Below are 24,810 nucleotides of genomic sequence, written 5' to 3'. Positions count from 1 at the left end.
TTCTGTTAAAGCTAATGAGGATCCATAATAAACACCAGGAAAAGAAGCTGCTGCTTCTGTTAAAGCTAATGAGGATCCATAATAAACAAATAAAATGTTGTTATTTGATTTTTGTGTGGTTATTTAACAGTTAACTATCTGTGGTTGTTTAAAAGGTTGTTTTAATGATTGTTGAATGGTTTTCTACAGACATTTGGTGAGAAGTTGCTGGGCGTTTTTTCCTGGGTGATGCCTATCTCTGTAGCTCTGTCGACATTCGGAGGAATCAACGGCTACCTCTTCACTTCTTCCAGGTACTCATAGTCTCATAATATATATAGTCAGTGGTTCTCATAACCTCTCCTCGGGGGGGTCCACGTTATTGTCCTGTACTCATAGTCTCATAATACAGTGGGGGGGGAAAGTATTTGATCCCCTGCTGATTTTGTACGTTTGCCCACTGACAAAGAAATGATCAGTCTATCATTTTAATGGTAGGTTTATTTGAACATTAAAATGCAAATCATTATATAAAATTTTTGAAATGCATGTCAAAAATTTTATATAATGATTTGCATTTTAATGAGGGATCAAATACTTTTTTTCCCCCACTGTATATAATCAGTGGTTCTCCTAACCTCTCCTCGAGGGGGGACCGCCTCACCAGGAAACGTCCACGTTATTGTCCTGTACCAACAGAGCAGATTCACCTTATCAAGGACTTGCTGATGCTCTAGTTCTGGAATAGATTAAAACACATGGAACAACACATGGAACAACACATGGAACAACACAGACACTGTAACCTAAAACAATATACAGTCCACTTCATTCATAACCCCAAATCAATATACAGTCCAATTCATTCATAACCCCAAAATCAATACACAGTCCAATTCATTCATAACCCCAAATCAATACACAGTCCACTTCATTCATAACCCCAAATCAATATACAGTCCACTTCATTCATAACCCCAAATCAATACACAGTCCAATTCATTCATAACCCCAAATCAATACACAGTCCACTTCATTCATAACCCCAATCATTATACAGTCCACTTCATTCATAACCCCAAAGCAATATACAGTCCACTTCATTCATAGCGTATCTGTGGTGTAGTGCTGCAGGAATCCAACTCACAACCCCCTGGTGTGTTGCTAGCATCACCCTCCAACCAACTGCAAACACACCAAACGCTATTGTCCCTTTTTCTATTGTCCCTTTTTCTCCACAGGTTGTGTTTCTCTGGAGCCAGAGAGGGTCACCTGCCTTACCTGTTGGCCATGATCCACCTGAAAAACTGCACCCCTATTCCCGCTTTGCTAGTCTGTGTAAGTTACTGCACCCCTATTCCCGCTCTGCTAGTCTGTGTAAATTACTGCACCCCTATTCCCACTCTGCTAGTCTGTGTAAATTACTGCACCCCTATTCCCACTCTGCTAGTCTGTGTAAACTACTGCACCCCTATTCCCGCTCTACTAGTCTGTGTAAGTTACTGCACCCCTATTCCCACTCTGCTAGTCTGTGTAAATTACTGCACCCCTATTCCCACTCTGCTAGTCTGTGTAAATTACTGCACCCCTATTCCCACTCTGCTAGTCTGTGTAAGTTACTGCACCCCTATTCCCGCTCTGCTAGTCTGTGTAAATTACTGCACCCCTATTCCCGCTCTGCTAGTCTGTGTAAATTACTGCACCCCTATTCCCGCTCTGCTAGTCTGTGTAAGTTACTGCACCCCTATTCCCACTCTGCTAGTCTGTGTAAGTTACTGCACCCCTATTCCCACTCTGCTAGTCTGTGTAAATTACTGCACCCCTATTCCCGCTCTGCTAGTCTGTGTAAGTTACTGCACCCCTATTCCCGCTCTGCTAGTCTGTGTAAATTACTGCACCCCTATTCCCGCTCTGCTAGTCTGTGTAAATTACTGCACCCCTATTCCCACTCTGCTAGTCTGTGTAAATTACTGCACCCCTATTCCCACTCTGCTAGTCTGTGTAAGTTACTGCACCCCTATTCCCACTCTGCTAGTCTGTGTAAATTACTGCACCCCTATTCCCACTCTGCTAGTCTGTGTAAGTTACTGCACCCCTATTCCCGCTCTGCTAGTCTGTGTAAGTTACTGCACCCCTATTCCCACTCTGCTGGTCTGTGTAAATTACTGCACCCCTATTCCCACTCTGCTAGTCTGTGTAAATTACTGCACCCCTATTCCCACTCTGCTAGTCTGTGTAAATTACTGCACCCCTATTCCTGCTACTCATTCTTGCCTGCATTTGTCCACAAACCCCAGGGCTGCACTAGTTCCTATAGCCCCAAACCCCAGGGTTGTGCTAGTTCCTATAGCCCCAAACCCCAGGGCTGCACTAGTTCCTATAGCCCCAAACCCCAGAGCTGTACTAGTTCCTATAGCCCCAAATCCCAGGGCTGCACTAGTTCCTATAGCCCCAAACCCCAGGGCTGCACTAGTTCCTATAGCCCCAAACCCCAGGGCTGCTCTAGTTCCTATAGCCCCAAACCCCAGGGCTGCACTAGTTCCTATAGCCCCAAACCCCAGGGCTGCACTAGTTCCTATAGCCCCAAACCCCAGGGCTGCTCTAGTTCCTATAACCCCAAACCCCAGGGCTGTGCTATATAGCTTTGTGTATAATGTTATAGTCTCCCAAAGTGTATGTTACGTCTATATTCATTGACCTCTGCTTCCTTCCTCCTCCACAGTGCGGAGCCACCATAGTGATCCTGTGTATCGGAGAGACTCACAACCTGATCAACTATGTCTCCTTTATTAACTTCCTGTCTTATGGAGTGACCATCGCTGGCCTGCTGTACTATCGCTGGAAGAGACCCAACCTGCTACGACCCATCAAGGTACAGCAGGCCTATATCTGGTGCTATTATATCTGGGAACTATTTACTAGTGCACACCGTAACCAGGAAATGAACTGTTATTCTATTACTGAGTGGGGAAATGTAACGGCTGTCGTCTGAAGAAGTGGACCAAGGTGCAGCGGAGTTAGTGTTCATTATTAGAATTTAATATAAACAACGTGAACACTATACAAAACAAGAAAAGAGCAAACCGACAGCAAACAGTCCTGTCTGGTACAAAACACTGACAGAAACAATTACCCACAAACCCAAAGGAAAAACATGCTCCTTATGTGTGACTCCCAATCAGCAGCAACGAGCTTCAGCTGTGCCTGATTGGGAGCCACACACACGGCCCAAAACAAAGAAATACAAAAACATAGAAAAAGGAACATAGAACGCCCACCCAATGTAACACCCTGGCCTAACCAAAATAAAGAACAAAAACCCCTCTCTATGGCCAGGGCGTTACAGGAAACCAGGAAATTAACTGGTCATTCTGTTACTGAATGGGAAACCAGGAAATTAACTGGTCATTCTATTACTGAATGGGAAACCAGGAAATGAACTGGTCATTCTATTACTGAGTGGGAAACCAGGAAATGAACTGGTCATTCTATTACTGAATGGGAAACCAGGAAATTAACTGGTCATTCTATTACTGAACGGGAAACCAGGAAATTAACTGGTCATTCTTTTACTGAATGGGAAACCAGGAAATGAACTGTCATTCTATTACTGATGGGAAACCAGGAAATGAACTGGTCATTCTATTACTGAGTGGGAAACCAGGAAATGAACTGTCAATCTATTACTGATGGGAAACCAGGAAATGAACTGTCATTCTATTACTGAATGGGAAACCAAGAAATGAACTGGTCATTCTATTACTGAATAGGTAGGGGTAAAGGATAGATAATAGACAGTAACAGCAGTATACTGTAGGTAGGGGTAAAGGATAGATAATAGACAGTAACAGCAGTATACTGTAGGTAGGGGTAAAGGATAGATAATAGACAGTAACAGCAGTATACTGTAGGTAGGGGTAAAGGATAGATAATAGACAGTAACAGCAGTATACTGTAATAGTCCGGGTAGCTATTGATCAACTATCTAACTAACTATTGATCAATCTGATGGCTTGGAGGGAGAAGCTGTTCAGGGTTCTGTTGGTTCCGGACCTGGTGCTCCGGTATCGCTTGCCGTGCGGTAGCAGAGAAAACAGTCTATGACTATAGGGTGGCTGGAGTCTTTGACAATGTTTTGGGGCCTTCCTCTGACACCGCCTGATATAGAGGTCCTGGATGGTAAGAAGCTTGGCCCCAGTGATGTACTGGGCCGTACGCACTACCCTCTGTAGCGCCTAGCGGTCGGAGGCCGAGCAGTTGCCATATCAGGTGGTGATGCTGCCAGTCAAGATGCTCTCGATGGTGCAGCTGTAGAACTTTTTTGGGGATCTGAAGACCCATAGTTTGTTAGTGATGTGGACACCGACGCTCATCACTAAGCTAAGGACCCTGGGACTAAACACCTCCCTCTGCAACTGGATCCTGGACTTCCTGACGGGCCGCCCCCAGGTGGTAAGGGTAGGTAATGACACATCCGCATGCTGATCCTCAACACGGGGCCCCGCAGGGGTGCGTGCTCAGGGGGCGCTCAGGGGTGTGTGCCCCTGTATATAGCCTCACTTTTTATTTTACTGCTGCTGTTGAATTATTTTACTTTTATTTTCTATTTTCAATTTTTTACTTATCTATTTTTTACTTAACACTTATTTCTCTTAACTACATTGCTGGTTAAGGGCTTGTAAGTTAGCATTTCACTGTAAAGTCTACACCTGTTGTATTCAACATGTGACAAATAACATTTGATTTGATTTGAATAGTCTCTTGGTATTCTCCCTGCTTAATTTAAATTCGGTTTAATTAGTTACTAAAATGCTGGCCCGTGTAATTTTCTTCAACATATCATTATGATTGGATTGCGGGAAGAGCAGGGAGGTATCCTTGTCGTCACCGTTATCAAAGCTTAGAGATCCTTGAGAAAGAGGTGGTGGGTACGTCTGAAAAACCAAAAGGCACTGCTGAGATTCGAACTCAGGATCTCCTGTTTACTAGACAGGCGCTTTAACCAACTAAGCCACAGCGCCGCCGAGTCATGTAGGAAATAAAAGGGTAAATATCTTTACTGTTGACAAAATGTGAAACTTAAGGATAGGCACCATATTTTCCAAAGGTTGTTTTTTTTCCCTTCATCATATCACCATCAGGTTTTACCAGTTGAATATTGACACAAACATAATACTTTTTTTCGTATTACAACTTTTCTGAAATATTTGATTAAAATATGCAAAATAACGTTAAATATGCAATATTTGCATATCGCGCAAATAAATGTTTCTCGAAACTGTATGATGTCAGCCTAAAAATGTTCGTTTCATTTTAAGACACTCCAACACCGGACTTGTCCAGAGCAGATAGCGGATAAATACTTTTTTCCCTTCATATTTATGTCTGTAAAATACTAGTCATGTAACGTTAAATGCATATTTTTGGCGCAATTTTTCCAACGAAAATGTTATTTAGAATAAAAAATGAACAACCTATAAACGATTCCCTCTGGACAAATCTGGAGAATATATCTCAGTATAACCCACACAACATGTGGTGAATACAGATGGTAAGTCTGGAGAATATATCTCAGTATAACCCACACAACATGTGGTGAATACAGATGGTAAGTCTGGAGAATATATCTCAGTATAACCCACACAACATGTGGAGAATGCAGATGGTTGGTCTGGAGGAATATATCTCAGTATAACCCACACAACATGTGGAGAATGCAGATGGTAAGTCTGGAGAATATATCTCAGTATAACCCACACAACATGTGGAGAATGCAGATGGTTGGTCTGGAGAATATATCTCAGTATAACCCACACAACATGTGGAGAATGCAGATGGTAAGTCTGGAGGAATATATCTCAGTATAACCCACACAACATGTGGAGAATGCAGATGGTAAGTCTGGAGAATATATCTCAGTATAACCCACACAACATGTGGAGAATGCAGATGGTTGGTCTGGAGAATATATCTCAGTATAACCCACACAACATGTGGAGAATGCAGATGGTTGGTCTGGAGAATATATCTCAGTATAACCCACACAACATGTGGAGAATGCAGATGGTAAGTCTGGAGGAATATATCTAAGTATAACCCACACAACATGTGGAGAATGCAGATGGTTCTGAAGATGAGAAACAAAATGGGGGGAGTCTGTGTTGGCTTGTGGGAAGATATAAGGGAGTCTGTGTTGGCTTGTGGGAAGGTATAAGGGAGTCTGACTTTTGGGAAATGGATGTTAAAGACAAGTACACTGAATTTAGACTAACAAACTTCCCTTTTAGACCCAATCACCATCTATTCAAAGTAAATTACTATAGATTGTCCAGTTTGAAACGTTCACTATGAAATGGGCTTTTACATTATGTGTAATTTTATGTAGTGAGCTTTGAAATTATTGATGAATTTCCATTTTAATAAAAAAAAATGCGGATGATGTAGTATGGGAAACTAAATAAAATATACATTTTTATGTTTACTTTTAGAAAATACTAATATTAAATTGACCAAAATACCCCCCAAAAAATCTCAAAATAGGTAGATGCAAAAAATTGCTTAAACGTTCACAAAAGGCTCCGCTGAGATTCGAACTCAGGATCTCCTGTTTACTAGACAGGCGCTTTAACCAACTAAGCCACGGCGCCGATGAATGTCCAAGTGAAAAAAGGCTTTATATTTCAATCATTTATATCTCACACATCGATAATGAGTAATTTATATAATGTTAAATCGGTAATTTACATCTCAGACGGTGTTGTGTCTTTAGTTAATTACTCAAGTGAGCTTCATTGCAGAACATAAATGAATCAATATTAATCCCATAGTTTACATTTCAAACATTTACAAGCTCGGACATGTGGTGTTCGGGTCATAAGGTAGTCGCCCCAGACTCAACCTTGTGTGTCAAATCAAAATGTATTTGTGTCACGCTTCGTAAACAACAGGTGAGTAACAGTTAAGTGCTTTACGGCTCTTCCCAACAACGCAGAGGAAGAAATAGAATCATATGAAAATAATAAATACACTCTGATCTGGGGTGTCGTGATGCCGCAGCGCTGGTTCTTCATTTCTCAATTTGACTCCAGAATACACAGAGCTGGTAAAAAAAACTATTTCTAGGAATTTTCATTCAGATAAATTCTAAAGAAATGATATTTAATTACCACTAAAAATCTAAAATCAATCTGTGAATGTTACCAAGGTTAAGTTATTGCCTAGGGTTCTACCAGTGGTCCTGTTGGGCCAGACCCTATATTAACAGCAGGGTTCTACCAGTGGACCTGCTGGGCCAGACCCTATATTAACAGCAGGGTTCTACCAGTGGACCTGCTGGTCCAGCCCCTATATTAACAGCAGGGTTCTACCAGTGGACCTGCTGGGCCAGCCCCTATATTAACAGCAGGGTTCTACCAGTGGTCCTACTGGACCAGCCCCTATATTAGCAGCAGGGTTCTACCAGTGGTCCTGCTGGACCAGCCCCTATATTAGCAGCAGGGTTCTACCAGTGGATCTGCTGGTCCAGCCCCTATATTAACAGCAGGGTTCTACCAGTGGTCCTACTGGACCAGCCCCTATATTAGCAGCAGGCTTCTACCAGTGGACTTGGTTTCCTCCTCTGTTCATAGTGACTTTAGGAATTTCTCTCTTTTGCAGTTCAATAAGCAAAGGTTTTTGGGTCTCATGTTTCTACAGCGAGACCAAAGGTTTTAGGGTCTCATGTTTCTACAGCCATAGCTGTCCTAGACTCCAGGTGTGTTCTCTACCATAGCTGTCCTAGACTCCAGGTGTGTTCTCTACCATAGCTGTCCTAGACTCCAGGTGCGTTCTCTACCATAGCTGTCCTAGACTCCAGGTGTGTTCTCTACCATAGCTGTCCTAGACTCCAGGTGCGTTCTGTACCATAGCTGTCCTAGACTCCAGGTGTGTTCTCTACCATAGCTGTCCTAGACTCCAGGTGCATTCTCTACCATAGCTGTCCTAGACTCCAGGTGAATTCTCTACCATAGCTGTCCTAGACTCCAGGTGTGTTCTCTACCATAGCTGTCCTAGACTCCAGGTGCGTTCTGTACCATAGCTGTCCTAGACTCCAGGTGTTTTCTCTACCATAGCTGTCCTAGACTCCAGGTGTGTTCTCTACCATAGCTGTCCTAGACTCCAGGTGTGTTCTCTACCATAGCTGTCCTAGACTCCAGGTGTGTTCTCTACCATAGCTGTCCTAGACTCCAGGTGTGTTCTCTACCATAGCTGTCCTAGACTCCAGGTGTGTTCTCTACCATAGCTGTCCTAGACTCCAGGTGCGTTCTCTACCATAGCTGTCCTAGACTCCAGGTGTGTTCTCTACCATAGCTGTCCTAGACTCCAGGTGCGTTCTGTACCATAGCTGTCCTAGACTCCAGGTGTGTTCTCTACCATAGCTGTCCTAGACTCCAGGTGCATTCTCTACCATAGCTGTCCTAGACTCCAGGTGAGTTCTCTACCATAGCTGTCCTAGACTCCAGGTGTGTTCTCTACCATAGCTGTCCTAGACTCCAGGTGCGTTCTGTACCATAGCTGTCCTAGACTCCAGGTGTTTTCTCTACCATAGCTGTCCTAGACTCCAGGTGTGTTCTCTACCATAGCTGTCCTAGACTCCAGGTGTGTTCTCTACCATAGCTGTCCTAGACTCCAGGTGCATTCTCTACCATAGCTGTCCTAGACTCCAGGTGTGTTCTCTACCATAGCTGTCCTAGACTCCAGGTGTGTTCTCTACCATAGCTGTCCTAGACTCCAGGTGTGTTCTCTACCATAGCTGTCCTAGACTCCAGGTGTGTTCTGTACCATAGCTATCCTAGACTCCAGGTGTGTTCTCTACCATAGCTGTCCTAGACTCCAGGTGTGTGTTCACCACAGAGAAAGACTCACAATAGATAGAATATTTTGTTATTTTCTATTTTATTTTATTATTCTTTTTTTAACCCCTTTTTCGTGGCATCCAATTGGTAGTTACAGTCTTGTCCCATCGTTGCAACTCCCGTACGGACTCAGGAGAGGCGAAGGTCGAGAGCCGTGTGTCCTCTGAAACACTACCCCAACCCAAGCCACACTGCTTCTTGACACAACGCCCACTTAACCCGGAAGCCAGCCTCACCAACGTGTCGGAGGAAACACCGCACACCTGGCTACCGTGTCATGCGAAGGCTGCGCCTGGCCCGCCACAGGAGTCGCTAATGCACGATGGGACAAGGACATCCCTGCCGGTCAAACCCTCCCCTGACGACACTGGGCCAATTGTGCGCCGCCCCATGTGTCTCCGGGCCGCAGCCGGCTGCGACAGAGCCTGGACTCGAACTAAGAATGTCTAGTAGAACTGCGATGCAGTTCTTTTATGACAAGTTATTATTTATTATTATTATTATTAGTTATTTTATGACAAAATCAATTATCAAATACAGTTTTAACAGGATACTGTACTCAATAAACACAGGACTTAAGTTATATACAGTAACATACAAGCATTAGGAAATAATACATTCAATTCCTAGACAACAGAGGAGGAGGTTGTAGATGGGATCTGGTTTCTGTCTTCAATAAGGCAGAACACTAGACAACAGAGGAGGTTGAAGATGGGATCTGGTTTCCGTCTTCAATAAGGCAGAACACTAGACAACAGAGGAGGAGGTTGTAGATGGGATCTGGTTTCTGTCTTCAATAAGGCAGAACACTAGACAACAGAGGAGGAGGTTGTAGATGGGATCTGGTTTCTGTCTTCAATCGGCAGAACACTAGACAACAGAGGAGGAGGTAGTAGATGGGAACTGGTTTCTGTCTTCAATCGGCAGAACACTAGACAACAGAGGAGGAGGTTGTAGATGGGATCTGGTTTCTGTCTTCAATAGACAGAACACTAGACACCAGAGGAGGAGGTTGTAGATGGGATCTGGTTTCTGTCTTCAATCGGCAGAACACACACTTTGTGACCAAGTCTGAGTTCTCCAGTCGGGAAATGGAGAAAGCCTTTCCACACTCCTCACACTGAAAGACAAGACTGGATTAGGTTCAACAAAACATTGTCACCAAAATAATCTTCCTTATTCACAAAGTACTCAGGGTAGGAGTGGTGGTCTAGGATCAGGTCTCAGAGTAGGAGTGGTGGTCTAGGATCAGGTCTCAGAGTAGGAGTGGTGGTCTAGGATCAGGTCTCAGGGTAGGAGTGGTGGTCTAGGATCAGGTCTCAGGGTAGAAGTGGTGGTCTAGGATCAGGTCTCAGGGTAGGAGTGGTGGTCTAGGATCAGGTCTCAGGGTAGGAGTGGTGGTCTAGGATCAGGGCTCAGGGTAGGAGTGGTGATCTAGGATCAGGTCTAGGATCAGGACTCAGAGTAGGGGGTGCTGATCTAGGATCAGGTCTAGGATCAGGTCTCAGGGTAGGAGTGGTGGTCTAGGATCAGGTCTCAGGGTAGGAGTGGTGGTCTAGGATCAGGTCTCAGGGTAGGAGTGGTGATCTAGGATCAGGTCTAGGATCAGGACTCAGGGTAGGAGTGCTGATCTAGGATCAGGTCTAGGATCAGGTCTCAGGGTAGGAGTGGTGATCTAGGATCAGGTCTCAGGGTAGGAGTGGTGGTCTAGGATCAGGTCTCAGGGTAGGAGTGGTGGTCTAGGATCAGGTCTCAGGGTAGGAGTGGTGGTCTAGGATCAGGTAACAGGGTAGGAGTGGTGGTCTAGGATCAGGTCTCAGGGTAGGAGTTGTAGTCTAGGATCAGGTCTAGGAACAGGTCTCAGGGTAGGAGTGGTGGTCTAGGATCAGGTCTAGGAACAGGTCTCAGGGTAGGAGTGGTGGTCTAGGATCAGGTCTCAGGGTAGGAGGGCTGATCTAGGATCAAGTCTAGGATCAGGTCTCAGGGTAGGAGTGGTGATCTAGGATCAGGTCTAGGATCAGGTCTCAGGGTAGGAGAGGTGGTCTAGGATCAGGTCTCAGGGTAGGAGTGGTGGTCTAGGATCAGGTCTCAGGGTAGGAGTGTTGGTCTAGGATCAGGTCGCAGGGTAGGAGTGGTGGTCTAGAATCAGGTCTCAGGGTAGGATTGCTGATCTAGGATCAGACCTCAGGGTAGGAGTGGTGGTCTAGGATCAGGTCTCAGGGTAGGAGTGGTGGTCTAGGATCAGATAACAGGGTAGGAGTGGTGGTCTAGGATCAGGTCTCAGGGTAGGAGTGCTGATCTAGGATCAGGTCTCAGGGTAGGAGTGGTGGTCTAGGATCAGGTAACAGGGTAGGAGTGGTGGTCTAGGATCAGGTCTCAGGGTAGGAGTTGTGGTCTAGGATCAGGTATCAGGGTAGGAGTGGTAATCTAGGATCAGGTCTCAGGGTAGGGTACTGATCTAGGATATGATAGCCCATTACCAACCTGGAGGATATGGTAGCCCATTACCAACCTGGAGGATATGGTAGCCCATTACCAACCTGGAGGATATGGTAGCCCATTACCAACCTGGAGGATATGATAGCCCATTACCAACCTGGAGGATATGATAGCCCATTACCAACCTGGAGGATATGATAGCCCATTACCAACCTGGAGGATATGATAGCCCATTACCAACTTGGAGGATATGGTAGCCCATTACCAACCTGGAGGATATGGTAGCCCATTACCAACCTGGAGGATATGATAGCCCATTACCAACCTGGAGGATATGATAGCCCATTACCAACCTGGAGGATATGATAGCCCATTACCAACCTGGAGGATATGGTAGCCCATTACCAACCTGGAGGATACGGTAGCCCATTACCAACCTGGAGGATATGGTAGCCCATTACCAACATGGAGGATATGGTAGCCCATTACCAACCTGGAGGATATGATAGCCCATTACCAACCTGGAGGATGTGATAGCCCATTACCAACCTGGAGGATGTGATAGCCCATTACCAACCTGGAGGATACGATAGCCCATTACCAACCTGGAGGATATGATAGCCCATTACCAACCTGGAGGATATGGTAGCCCATTACCAACCTGGAGGATGTGATAGCCCATTACCAACCTGGAGGATATGATACCAACCTGGGGGATATGGTAGCCCATTACCAATCTGGAGGATATGATAGCCCATTACCAACCTGGAGGATATGGTAGCCCATTACCAACTTGGAGGATGTGATAGCCCATTCCCTGAGCCTTCCTGGTCTCAATAACGGCAGGTATATCTTCAGAGTGTTCCATATTCCACAACCTGACAGTAGTGTCTTTCAAAGGTAAACAGAGTAATATTTATGGTGATGCAAAATGGAATGTTAAAAATTGGAAATATTCTGTGACCTACAGGGACATGACATTGAGGTGTATATTAACTGTGACCTACAGGGACATGACATTGAGGTGTATATTAACTGTGACCTACAGGGACATGACATTGAGGTGTATATTAACTGTGACCTACGGGGACATGACATTGAGGTGTATATTAACTGTGACCTACAGGGACATGACATTGAGGTGTATATTAACTGTGACCTACAGGGACATGACATTGAGGTGTATATTAACTGTGACCTACAGGGATAGGACATGATATTGAGGTGTGTATTAACTGTGACCCACAGGGACATGACATTGAGGTGTATATTAACTGTGACCTACAGGGACATGACATTGAGGTGTATATTAACTGTGACCTACAGGGACATGACATTGAGGTGTATATTAACTGTGACCTACAGGGACATGACATTGAAGTGTATATTAACTGTGACCTACGGGGACATGCCATTGAGGTGTATATTAACTGTGACCTACAGGGACATGACATTGAGGTGTATATTAACTGTGACCTACAGGGACATGACATTGAGGTGTATATTAACTGTGTCCTACAGGGACATGACATTGAGGTGTATATTAACTGTGACCTACAGGGACATGACATTGAGGTGTATATTAACTGTGACGTACAGGGACATGACATTGAGGTGTATATTAACTGTGACCTACAGGGACATGACATTGAGGTGTATATTAACTGTAACCTACAGGGACATGACATTGAGGTGTATATTAACTGTGACCTACAGGGATAGGACATGACATTGAGGTGTATATTAACTGTGACCTACAGGGACATGACATTGAGGTGTATATTAACTGTGACCTACAGGGACATGACATTGAGGTGTATATTAACTGTGACCTACAGAGACATGACATTGAGGTGTATTTTAACTGTGACCTACAGGGACATGACATTGAGGTGTGTGTGTGTGTGTTTGTACCTTGGAAGCGGAGGCCACCCATTTTTTGTCAGCACTGATTGCCACATCTGTCACCCAATCCGCATGTCCCTAGAACCACACACACACACACACACACACACACACACACACACACACACACACACACACACACACACACGCACACACACACCTGTTTGAAACACACACACACACACGCACACACACACACACACACTTGTCTGCCTTAAAATGTGTCTGCAGTAGGATACAGCATAAAGATACCTCCAACTCCAGGGTCTTGCAGAGGGTCTCCATGTTCCACACAGCCACTGTTCTATCATACGACCCAGACACCAGGACCGACCTTGGACCACAACAGAACTACGGTCAGTCTATCATACGCCCCAGACACCAGGACCGACCCTGGACAACAACAGAACTACACTCAGTCTATCCTACGCCCCAGACACCAGGACCGACCCTGGACAACAACAGAACTACAGTCAGTCTATCATACGCCCCAGACACCAGGACCGACCCTGGACAACAACAGAACTACATTCAGTCTGTCATACGCCCCAGACACCAGGACCGACCCTGGACAACAACAGAACTACAGTCAGTCTGTCATACGCCCCAGACACACCAGGACCGACCCTGGACAACAACAGAACTACAGTCAGTCTGTCATACGCCCCAGACACCAGGACCGACCCTGGACAACAACAGAACTACAGTCAGTCTGTCATACGCCCCAGACACACCAGGACCGACCCTGGACAACAACAGAACTACAGTCAGTCTGTCATACGCCCCAGACACCAGGACCGACCCTGGACAACAACAGAACTACAGTCAGTCTATCATACGCCCCAGACACCAGGACCGACCCTGGACAACAACAGAACTACAGTCAGTCTGTCATACGCCCCAGACACCAGGACCGACCCTGGACAACAACAGAACTACAGTCAGTCTGTCATACGACCCAGACACCAGGACCGACCCTGGACAACAACAGAACTACAGTCAGTCTGTCATACGCCCCAGACACCAGGACCGACCCTGGACAACAACAGAACTACAGTCAGTCTGTCATACGCCCCAGACACCAGGACCGACCCTGACAACAACAGAACTACAGTCAGTCTGTCATACGCCCCAGACACCAGGACCGACCCTGGACAACAACAGAACTACAGTCAGTCTGTCATACGCCCCAGACACCAGGACCGACCCTGGACAACAACAGAACTACAGTCAGTCTGTCATACGCCCAGACACCAGGACCGACCCTGGACAACAACAGAACTACAGTCAGTCTGTCATACGCCCCAGACACCAGGACCGACCCTGGACAACAACAGAACTACAGTCAGTCTGTCATACGCCCCAGACACCAGGACCGACCCTGGACAACAACAGAACTACAGTCAGTCTGTCATACGCCCCAGACACCAGGACCGACCCTGGACAACAACAGAACTACAGTCAGTCTGTCATACGCCCCAGACACCAGGACCGACCCTGGACAACAACAGAACTACAGTCAGTCTGTCATACGCCCCAGACACCAGGACCGACCCTGGACAACAACAGAACTACAGTCAGTCTGTCATACGCCCCAGACACCAGGACCGACCCTGGACAACAACAGAACTACAGTCAGTCTTTCATACGCCCCAGACACCAGGACCGACCCTGGACAACAACAGAACTACAGTCAGTCTATCATACGCCCCAGACACCAGGACCGACCCTGGACAACAACAGAACTACAGTCAGTCTGTCATACGCCCCAGACACCAGGACCGACCCTGGACAACAACAGAACTACAGTCAGTCTATCATACGCCGCAGACACCAGGACCGACCCTGGACAACAACAGAACTACAGTCAGTGTATCATACGCCCCAGACACCAGGACCGACCCTGGACAACAACAGAACTACATTTAGTCTCTCAGCAGTGGTATTAGATGCAGAGGACTCTTCATATTGATGGTGCTACATTTTTGTAAAGTTTGATGAGTCCAGTGCTGACAAGTTCCTTATTGCTCTTTTTGGGACAAATTAACGTCTGAAGAAGAACAAGAAGAACAAGACTGATACCCTACCATCCATGGAGAAGGCTGATATCTCTACCCTACCATCCATGGAGGAGACTGATATGTCTACCCTACCATCCATGGAGAAGACTGATATGTCTACCCTACCATCCATGGAGGAGACTGATATGTCTACCCTACCATCCATGGAGAAGACTGATATGTCTACCTTACCATCCATGGAGGAGACTGATGGGTCTACCCTACCATCCATGGAGAAGACTGATATGTCTACCCTACCATCCATAGAGAAGGCTGATATGTCTACCCTACCATCCATGGAGGAGGCTGATATGTCTACCCTACCATCCATGGAGAAGGCTGATATGTCTACCCTACCATCCATGGAGGAGGCTGATATGTCTACCCTACCATCCATGGAGAAGGCTGATATGTCTACCCTACCATCCATGGAGAAGACTGATATGTCTACCCTACCATCCATGGAGGAGACTGATATGTCTACCCTACCATCCATGGAGAAGGCTGATATGTCTACCCTACCATCCATGGAGGAGACTGATATGTCTACCCTACCATCCATGGAGGAGACTGATATGTCTACCCTACCATCCATGGAGGAGACTGATATGTCTACCCTACCATCCGTGGAGAATGCGCAGGAGCTGACAGACCCGTCGTGTCCCTTGCTAAGGGTCAGGCCACCGTGGGAACGGAATGTTCCTGTCTGGACGTCCCACAGCTGCAGCGTCTTGTCCCATGATGCAGTGCACAAGTAGCGTCCGTTAGCAGTGAAACAGCAGTTAGAGATGACGTTGGTGTGGGTGCTGTGTTTGGGACAGGATAGAACAACAGTTTGTATTGTCAAAAAACATATTGGAATATTGGGTTTCTTCCCCACAAGCTCTGGAGGCTTTGGTACAAAAGCCTCAACGTGACCTTGACTAACGCTAATTAGTTTGAACTGTGTGCAATTGTCACAACGTCTACAGAAGGTGGCGCCTCTCCCCGTTCGGGGTGGCGCTCGGCGGTCGTCGTCGCTGGCCTACTAGCTGCCACCGATCTCCTTTTAATTTTCATTTGGTGATGTCTGTTTTATGTTAGCACCTGTTTTTGAGTTAGTTCATTAGTGGGGGGTATTTAGTCTGTCTGTTTTGGGTTTGGGATTGTGCAGGATTATTTGTGTCATTTTATTGTAAGTTGGGGATTTGGGGTTTTCCTCTGCCGTTCTGTTGTTTAGGCTTCCGGGTTTTGCTGGGCTGCGTCCCGACTCGGTTTGAGGGTTCTTGCCGTTTCTGGATTTATTTTACCCCTGCCTTGTATTTACGGTACCGTAAATTCCGGACTATAAGCCGCAACTTTTTCCCCACGCTTTGAACCTTGCGGCTTAAACAGTGACGCGGCTAATATATGGATTTTTCCCGCTTTCAATTATTTTTTCTCCAAAAAAACACATTCTGTGACGTGCTCAGTTTTTGGGCGGCATGAAGCTTTCATTAGACCAATGAAATTGCCGAACGGGTTAAGATCAAACAACTTTTTTGTTTACTGTTTAGATTAAATCGAGCGCGCTCAAACTTCCCATCATTCTGATTACGGTAGTCATTTTGTCATCCTCATCATGGAAAAGACACGGAGAAATGCATATGATGCAGCTTTCAAGTTGAAGGCGATTGATCTGGCTGTTGGAAAAGGAAATAGAGCTGCTGCAAGGGAGCTTCGTCTTAATGAGTCGACGATAAGACGTTGGAAACAGCAGCGTGAGGAATTGACTCAGTGCAAAAAGACAACTAAAGCTTACTGCTAATTATTATTTTTTTGTTACAAGCCGTGTTTCGTTAAAGCCTATTTATTTTTGTTACAAGCCGTGTTTCGTTAAAGCCTATTTATTTTTGTTACAAGCCGTGTTTCATTAAAGCCTATTTATTTTTGTTACAAGCCGTGTTTCGTTAAAGCCTGTGTAAAGTTAATTTGTTTCAATGTACCGGTAGGCACCTGCGGCTTCTAGACATGTGCGGCTTATTTATGTTCAAAATAATATTTTTTTTAAATTCAGTGGGTGCGGCTTATATTCAGGTGCGCTTAATAGTCCGGAAATTACGGTACTTTTGGACTGGTGTTAATTAAACGTGTTTTTCCCCACGTACCTTAGTCTCCTGCGCCTCCTGCATGTTATAGTTGCACGACAGCAATAGTTAGTGGACGAGGTTCATTTGAAGCTAATGAAAAGTTCAAATAATAATAAATAATAATCTAATAACAACAACATTGATGTTTGAAAAAACTCAGGTTATAAGATAACGAGCCAAGCAACCCATGGTGAAAGATATCAACCAGCCTCACAGGTCAACACGGGACAGAGTTAGGTCTTACTGCTGTCACATGGGGATCAATAACATATCAACCAGCCTCACAGGTCAACACGGGACAGAGTTAGGTCTTACAGCTGTCACATGGGGATCAATAACATATCAACCAGCCTCACAGGTCAACACGGGACAGAGTTAGGTCTTATTGCTGTCACATGGGGATCAATAACATATCAACCAGCCTCACAGGTCAACACGGGACAGAGTTAGGTCTTACTGCTGTCACATGGGGATCAATAACATATCAACCAGCCTCACAGGTCAACACGGGACAGAGTTAGGTCTTACTGCTGTCACATGGGGATCAATAACATATCAACCAGCCTCACAGGTCAACACGGGACAGAGTTAGGTCTTACTGCTGTCACATGGGGATCAATAACATATCAACCAGCCTCACAGGTCAACACGGGACAGAGTTAGGTCTTACTGCTGTCACATGGGGATCAATAACATATCAACCAGCCTCACAGGTCAACACGGGACAGAGTTAGGTCTTACTGCTGTCACATGGGGATCAATAACATATCAACCAGCCTCACAGGTCAACACGGGACAGAGTTAGGTCTTACTGCTGTCATAGGGATGTCGAGTTTTATGTTCCTCTTGATGGCGTAGAAGGCCCTTCTTGCCTTGTCTCTCAGATCGTTCACAGCTTTGTGGAAGTTACCTGTGGTGTTGATGTTTTAGGCCGAGGTTTGTATAGTTTTTTGTGTGCTCTAGGGCAACGGTGTCTAGATGGAATTTGTATCTGTTTTCTTGGCTAGTGGACCTTTTTTGGAACACCATTATTTTGGTCTCACTGAGATTTACTGACAGGGCCCAGGTCTGACAGGGCCCAGGTCTGTCAGGGGCCCAGGTCTGTCAGGGCCCAGGTCTGACAGGGCCCAGGTCTGTCAGGGCCCAGGTCTGTCAGGGCCCAGGTCTGGTAGGGCCCAGGTTTGACAGGGCCCAGGTCTGTCAGGGCCCAGGTCTGGCAGGGCCCAGGTCTGTCAGGGTCCCAGGTCTGTCAGGGTCCCAGGTCTGTCAGGGCCCGTCAGGGTCCCAGGTCTGTCAGGGCCCAGGTCTGGCAGGGCCCAGGTCTGACAGGGCCCAGGTCTGACTGAATCTGTGCAGAAGATCTAGGTGCTGCAGTAGGCCCTCCTTGGTTGGGGACAGAAGCACCAGATCATCAGCAAACAGTAGACATTTGACTTCAGATTCTAGTAGGGTGAGACCGGGTGCTGCAGACTGTTCTAGTGCCCTCGTCAATTCATTGATATATATGTTTAAGAGGATGAGGCTTAAGCTGCATCCCTGACTCACCCCACGGCCCTGTTTTTTTAACTGCACACTTGTTGTTTGTCTCTATGGATTTTATAATGTGGTATGTCTTTCCCCAACACCACTTTCCATCAATGTGTATTTCAGACAAAAGCTTTTCTGAAATCAACAAAGCATTTTTTATTTATTTATCCTTCATTTAACTTGGCAAGTCAGTTAAGAACAAATTCTTATTTACAATAACGGCCTACCCCGGCCAAACCCGGACAACACTGGGCCAGTTGTACTCCGCCCTATGGGACTCCCAATCACGGCCAGATGTGATACAGCCTGGAATCGAACCAGGGACTGTAGTGATGCCTCTTGCACTGACATGCAGTGCCTTAGACCGCTGCTCCACTCGGGAGCCCATAAGCATGAGAAGACATTGGTTTGTTAATAAGGGTGTGCAGGGTGTATACCTGGTCTGTCCTACGGTCTGTCCTACGGTCTGTCCTACGGTATTTTGGTAGAAAGCCAATTTGACATTAGCTCCATTGTTTTCACTGAGCAAATGGAGTCTGCTGTTAAGGACACTGCAGAGAATTATTCAAGAGCTCTCTCTCTCTCTCTCACTCCCTCTCTCCCTCTCTCTCTCTCTCTCCCTCCCTCCCTCCCTCCCTCCCTCCCTCCCTCCCTCCCTCCCTCCCTCTTCCTCCCTCCCTCCCTCCCTCCCTCCCTCCCTCTCTACCTCCCATGAAAGTGATGAATGGAATCAATAAGAATGAGAATGAATGGAATGTAGTGTGTCCCATATGACACCCTATGTCCTATATAGTGCACTTCTTTTGACCAAGGCCCGTAGTGCACTATATAGGGAATAGGGTACCATTTGACCAGGGCCCGTAGTGCACTATATAGGGAATAGGGTACCATTTGACCAGGGCCCGTAGTGCACTATATATAGGAGACAGGGTACCATATGAGACGTAGCCCATGGAAAACAGATCTCTGGGGAACCAGATACCGTTCGGTGTTAATTAAAATATTCACCACTGTCCTGCTTCAATCTTTCTGACATAATAACCAGGTTATATTTGAGTTCACTGTCCTGCAGTGCATGTGTTATAATGAGAGTCCTGTGCTTAGTGCTATCAGGAGACATAGCAATATTTGATCCTGTATTTTAAGAGGACAGTTTGAAGGTTAAAACCCAGGAGTGTCAGATGACTGTGTAAAACACAGGGTCCTAGATCTGACATACAGTCTCTCTAGCTACTGCATCTACATTTTACGATGCCAAGTTTGATTCTAATTTAACTGCAGGGAGTGTGTTGCAACTTTTAACGTCCATTTCTGGCCGATAAACATTTTCATTTTTTTTACTGTACATCAGTCAATAATACAGTCAATAATATGTCTTTAAAACGAGACCAGTGAGTTCACCAGTCCACTGTGGACCATACACATAATGATCTGAGGTGTAATTAGGAAATATCTGGGACTGACAAATCTTTATTAAGGACGTCTGCGGTCAGAAATGACAACAACACCAAAAAACAGCTGTTATGATGTTCCTTGATGCTCTGGTCATTTGTCAGCCTGGCAGTGCATGTTAGCTATCATCCCAGGGACTGTGTGTAAAGTCTAATATAATCAGTGTTATCTATCATCCCAGGGACTGTGTGTAAAGTCTAATATAATCAGTGTTATCCCAGGGACTGTGTGTAATGTCTAATATGATGAGTGGTATCTCAGGGACTGTGTGTAAAGTCTAATATAACCAGTGTTATCTCAGGGACTGTGTGTAATGTCTAATATAATGAGTGGTATCTCAGGGACTGTGTGTAAAGTCTAATATAATCAGTGTTATCTATTATCCCAGGGACTGTGTGTAATGTCTAAAATAACCAGTTTTATCTCAGGGACTGTGTGTAAAGTCTAATATAATCAGTGTTATCTCAGGGACTGTGTGTAAAGTCTAATTTAATGAGTGTTGTCCCAGGGACTGTGTGTAAAGTCTATTATAATCAGTGTTATCCCAGGGACTGTGTGTAAAGTCTAATATAATCAGTGTTATCCCAGGGACTGTGTGTAATGTCTAATATGATGAGTGGTATCTCAGGGACTGTGTGTAAAGTCTAATATAACCAGTGTTATCTCAGGGACTGTGTGTAATGTCTAATATAATGAGTGGTATCTCAGGGACTGTGTGTAAAGTCTAATATAATCAGTGTTATCTATTATCCCAGGGACTGTGTGTAATGTCTAAAATAACCAGTTTTATCTCAGGGACTGTGTGTAAAGTCTAATATAATCAGTGTTATCTCAAGGACTGTGTGTAAAGTCTAATTTAATGAGTGTTGTCCCAGGGACTGTGTGTAAAGTCTATTATAATCAGTGTTATCCCAGGGACTGTGTGTAAAGTCTAATATAATCAGTGTTATCCCAGGGACTGTGTGTAAAGTCTAATATAATCAGTGTTATCTCAGGGACTGTGTGTAATGTCTAATATAATGAGTGGTATCTCAGGGACTGTGTGTAAAGTCTAATATAACCAGTGTTATCTCAGGGACTGTGTGTAAAGTCTAATATAATCAGTGTTATCCCAGGGACTGTGTGTAAAGTCTAATATAATCAGTGTTATCTCAGGGACTGTGTGTAATGTCTAATATAATCAGTGTTATCCCAGGGACTGTGTGTAAAGTCTAATATAATCAGTGTTATCCCAGGGACTGTGTGTAAAGTCTAATATAATCAGTGTTATCTCAGGGACTGTGTGTAATGTCTAATATAATGAGTGGGATCTCAGGGACTGTGTGTAAAGTCTAATATAACCAGTCTTATCTCAGGGACTGTGTGGAATGTCTAATATAATGAGTGGTATCTCAGGGACTGTGTGTAAAGTCTAATACAATCAGTGTTATCTCAGGGACTGTGGGTAATGTCTAATATAATTACTGTTATCTCAGGGACTGTGTGTAAAGTCTAATATAATGAGTGTTATCTCAGGGACTGTGTGTAAAGTCTAATATAATGAGTGTTATCTCAGGGACTGTGTGTAAAGTCTAATATATAATGAGTGTTATCCCAGGGACTGTGTGTAAAGTCTAATATAATGAGTGTTATCTCAGGGACTGTGTGTAAAGTCTAATATAATGAGTGTTATCTCAGGGACTGTGTGTAAAGTCTAATATAATGAGTGTTATCTCAGGGACTGTGTTTAAAGTGTAATATAATGAGTGTTATCCCAGGGACTGTCTGTAAAGTCTAATATAATGAGTGGTATCTCAGGGACTGTGTGTAAAGTCTAATATAATGAGGGTTATCTCAGGGACTGTGTGTAAAGTCTAATATAATGAGTGTTATCTCAGGGACTGTGTGTAAAGTCTAATATAATGAGTGGTATCTCAGGGACTGTGTGTAAAGTCTAATATAACCAGTTTTATCTCAGGGACTGTGTGTAAAGTCTAATATAAGGAGTGTTATCTCAGGGACTGTGTGTAAAGTCTAATATAATCAGTGTTATCTATTATCCCAGGGAATGTGTGTAATGTCTAATATAACCAGTGTTATCTCAGGGGCTGTGTGTAAAGTCTAATATAATGAGTGTTGTCCCAGGGACTGTGTGTAAAGTCTAATATAATCAGTGTTATCACAGGGACTGTGTGTAAAGTCTAATATAATCAGTGTTATCTCAGGGACTGTGTGTAATGTCTAATATAATAAGTGGTATCTCAGGGACTGTGTGTAAAGTCTAATATAACCAGTGTTATCTCAGGGACTGTGTGTAATGTCTAATATAATGAGTGGTATCTCAGGGACTGTGTGTAAAGTCTAATATAATCAGTGTTATCTCAGGGACTGTGTGTAAAGTCTAATTTAATGAGTGTTGTCCCAGGGACTGTGTGTAAAGTCTATTATAATCAGTGTTATCCCAGGGACTGTGTGTAAAGTCTAATATAATCAGTGTTATCCCAGGGACTGTGTGTAAAGTCTAATATAATCAGTGTTATCTCAGGGACTGTGTGTAATGTCTAATATAATGAGTGGTATCTCAGGGACTGTGTGTAAAGTCTAATATAATCAGTGTTATCTCAGGGACTGTGTGTAATGTCTAATATAATCAGTGTTATCCCAGGGACTGTGTGTAAAGTCTAATATAATCAGTGTTATCCCAGGGACTGTGTGTAAAGTCTAATATAATCGGTGTTATCTCAGGGACTGTGTGTAATGTCAAATATAATGAGTGGGATCTCAGGGACTGTGTGTAAAGTCTAATATAACCAGTGTTATCTCAGGGACTGTGTGTAATGTCTGATATAATGAGTGGTATCTCAGGGACTGTGTGTAAAGTCTAATACAATCAGTGTTATCTCAGGGACTGTGGGTAATGTCTAATATAATTACTGTTATCTCAGGGACTGTGTGTAAAGTCTAATATAATCAGTGTTATCTCAGGGACTGTGTGCAAAGTCTAATATAATGAGTGTTATCTCAGGGACTGTGTGTAAAGTCTAATATAATGAGTGTTATCTCAGGGACTGTGTGTAAAGTCTAATATAATGAGTGTTATCCCAGGGACTGTGTGTAAAGTCTAATATAATGAGGGTTATCTCAGGGACTGTGTGTAAAGTCTAATATAATGAGTGTTATCTCAGGGACTGTGTGTAAAGTCTAATATAATGAGTGGTATCTCAGGGACTGTGTGTAAAGTCTAATATAAGCAGTGTTATCTCAGGGACTGTGTGTAAAGTCTAATATAATGAGTGTTATCTCAGGGACTGTGTGTAAAGTCTAATATAATGAGTGTTATCTCAGGGACTGTGTTTAAAGTCTAATATAATGAGTGTTATCCCAGGGACTGTGTGTAAAGTCTAATATAATGAGTGTTATCTCAGGGACTGTGTGTAAAGTCTAATATAATGAGGGTTATCTCAGGGACTGTGTGTAAAGTCTAATATAATGAGTGTTATCTCAGGGACTGTGTTTAAAGTCTAATATAATGAGTGTTATCCCAGGGACTGTGTGTAAAGTCTAATATAATGAGTGTTATCTCAGGGACTGTGTGTAATGTCTAATATAATGAGTGTTATCTCAGGGACTGTGTTTAAAGTCTAATATAATCAGTGCTATCCCAGGGACTGTGTGTAAAGTCTAATATAATGAGTGGTTATCTATTATCCCAGGGACTGTGTTTAAAGTCGAATATAATCAGTGTTATCTAAGGGACTGTGTGTAATGTCTAATATAATGAGTGTTATCTCAGGGACTGTGTGTAAAGTCTAATATAATGAGTGTTATCTCAGGGACTGTGTGTAAAGTCTAATATAATGAGTGTTATCTCAGGGACTGTGTTTAAAGTCTAATATAATGAGTGTTATCTCAGGGACTGTGTTTAAAGTCTAATATAATGAGTTATATATTATCCCAGGGACTGTGTTTAAAGTCTAATATAATCAGTGTTATCTAAGGGACTGTGTGTAATGTCTAATATAATGAGTGTTATCTCAGGGACTGTGTGTAAAGTCTAATATAATGAGTGGTATCTCAGGGACTGTGTGTAAAGTCTAATATAATGACGGTTATCTCAGGGACTGTGTGTAAAGTCTAATATAATGAGTGTTATCCCGGGGACTGTGTGTAAAGTCTAATATAATGAGTGTTATCTATTATCCCAGGGACTGTGTGTAAAGTCTAATATAATCAGTGTTACCTAAGGGACTGTGTGTAATGTCTAATATAATGAGTGTTATCTCAGGGACTGTGTGTAAAGTCTAATATAATGAGTGTTATCTCAGGGACTGTGTGTAAAGTCTAATATAATGAGTGTTATCTCAGGGACTGTGTGTAAAGTCTAATATAATGAGTGTTATCTCAGGGACTGTGTTTAAAGTCTAATATAATGAGTTACCTATTATCCCTGGGACTGTGTTTAAAGTC

General features: G+C 44.1%; 2 protein-coding genes and 2 non-coding genes across 8 annotated transcripts in view; 1 reads left to right on the top strand and 3 right to left on the bottom strand.

The window, feature by feature from the left end:
- The first annotated feature begins 169 nt into the window (after positions 1–169).
- On the top strand, positions 170–2,971 carry LOC115202564 (asc-type amino acid transporter 1-like). The gene is made up of 3 exons (XM_029766684.1): positions 170–293; positions 1,221–1,317; positions 2,702–2,971. Exons 1-3 carry the CDS (start codon positions 229–231, stop codon positions 2,969–2,971), a joined length of 432 nt encoding a protein of 143 aa, XP_029622544.1. The 5' UTR covers positions 170–228.
- Positions 2,972–4,926: 1,955 nt separating this feature from the next.
- Positions 4,927–5,000, bottom strand: trnat-agu (transfer RNA threonine (anticodon AGU)). The gene has a single exon. It is a non-coding gene; the product is annotated as a tRNA-Thr (tRNA).
- Positions 5,001–6,552: 1,552 nt separating this feature from the next.
- On the bottom strand, positions 6,553–6,626 carry trnat-agu (transfer RNA threonine (anticodon AGU)). Its single transcript has one exon. It is a non-coding gene; the product is annotated as a tRNA-Thr (tRNA).
- Positions 6,627–9,032: 2,406 nt separating this feature from the next.
- The window catches only part of LOC115203713 (WD repeat-containing protein 88-like), a 27,722-nt gene continuing 11,944 nt past the window's right edge, over positions 9,033–24,810 (bottom strand). The window contains exons 7-10 of one of the 5 annotated variants that reach the window (XR_003880235.1): positions 15,899–16,083; positions 13,470–13,551; positions 13,227–13,295; positions 11,245–12,203 (exon numbers count right to left, since the gene is read on the bottom strand). Coding sequence is in view for 4 of the 5 variants with exons in the window: in XM_029768636.1 (XP_029624496.1) it covers positions 15,261–16,083 (823 nt within the window). In the remaining variant the exon portion in view is untranslated. Of the gene's footprint in view, positions 9,994–11,244; positions 13,552–14,468; positions 16,084–24,810 lie in introns of those variants that run through there. The other 4 variants (XM_029768638.1, XM_029768639.1, XM_029768637.1 and 1 more) reach the window with 4 other exon arrangements.

This window comes from Salmo trutta, chromosome 12 (genome assembly GCF_901001165.1).
Source record: "Salmo trutta chromosome 12, fSalTru1.1, whole genome shotgun sequence".
Lineage (NCBI taxonomy): Eukaryota > Metazoa > Chordata > Actinopteri > Salmoniformes > Salmonidae > Salmo > Salmo trutta.
This window is presented reverse-complemented; position numbering and strand designations above follow the sequence as displayed.

What these genes read in the sequence shown, in the direction of transcription:
- LOC115202564 (XM_029766684.1), top strand. Translation starts at nt 229, where the DNA reads ATGCCTATCTCTGTAGCTCTGTCGACATTCGGAGGAATCAACGGCTAC. An exon ending in TACCTCTTCACTTCTTCCAG is followed by an intron (nt 294 to 1,220) that starts GTACTCATAGTC and finishes TTTTCTCCACAG; the next exon opens with GTTGTGTTTCTCTGGAGCCA. An exon ending in TTCCCGCTTTGCTAGTCTGT is followed by an intron (nt 1,318 to 2,701) that starts GTAAGTTACTGC and finishes CCTCCTCCACAG; the next exon opens with TGCGGAGCCACCATAGTGAT.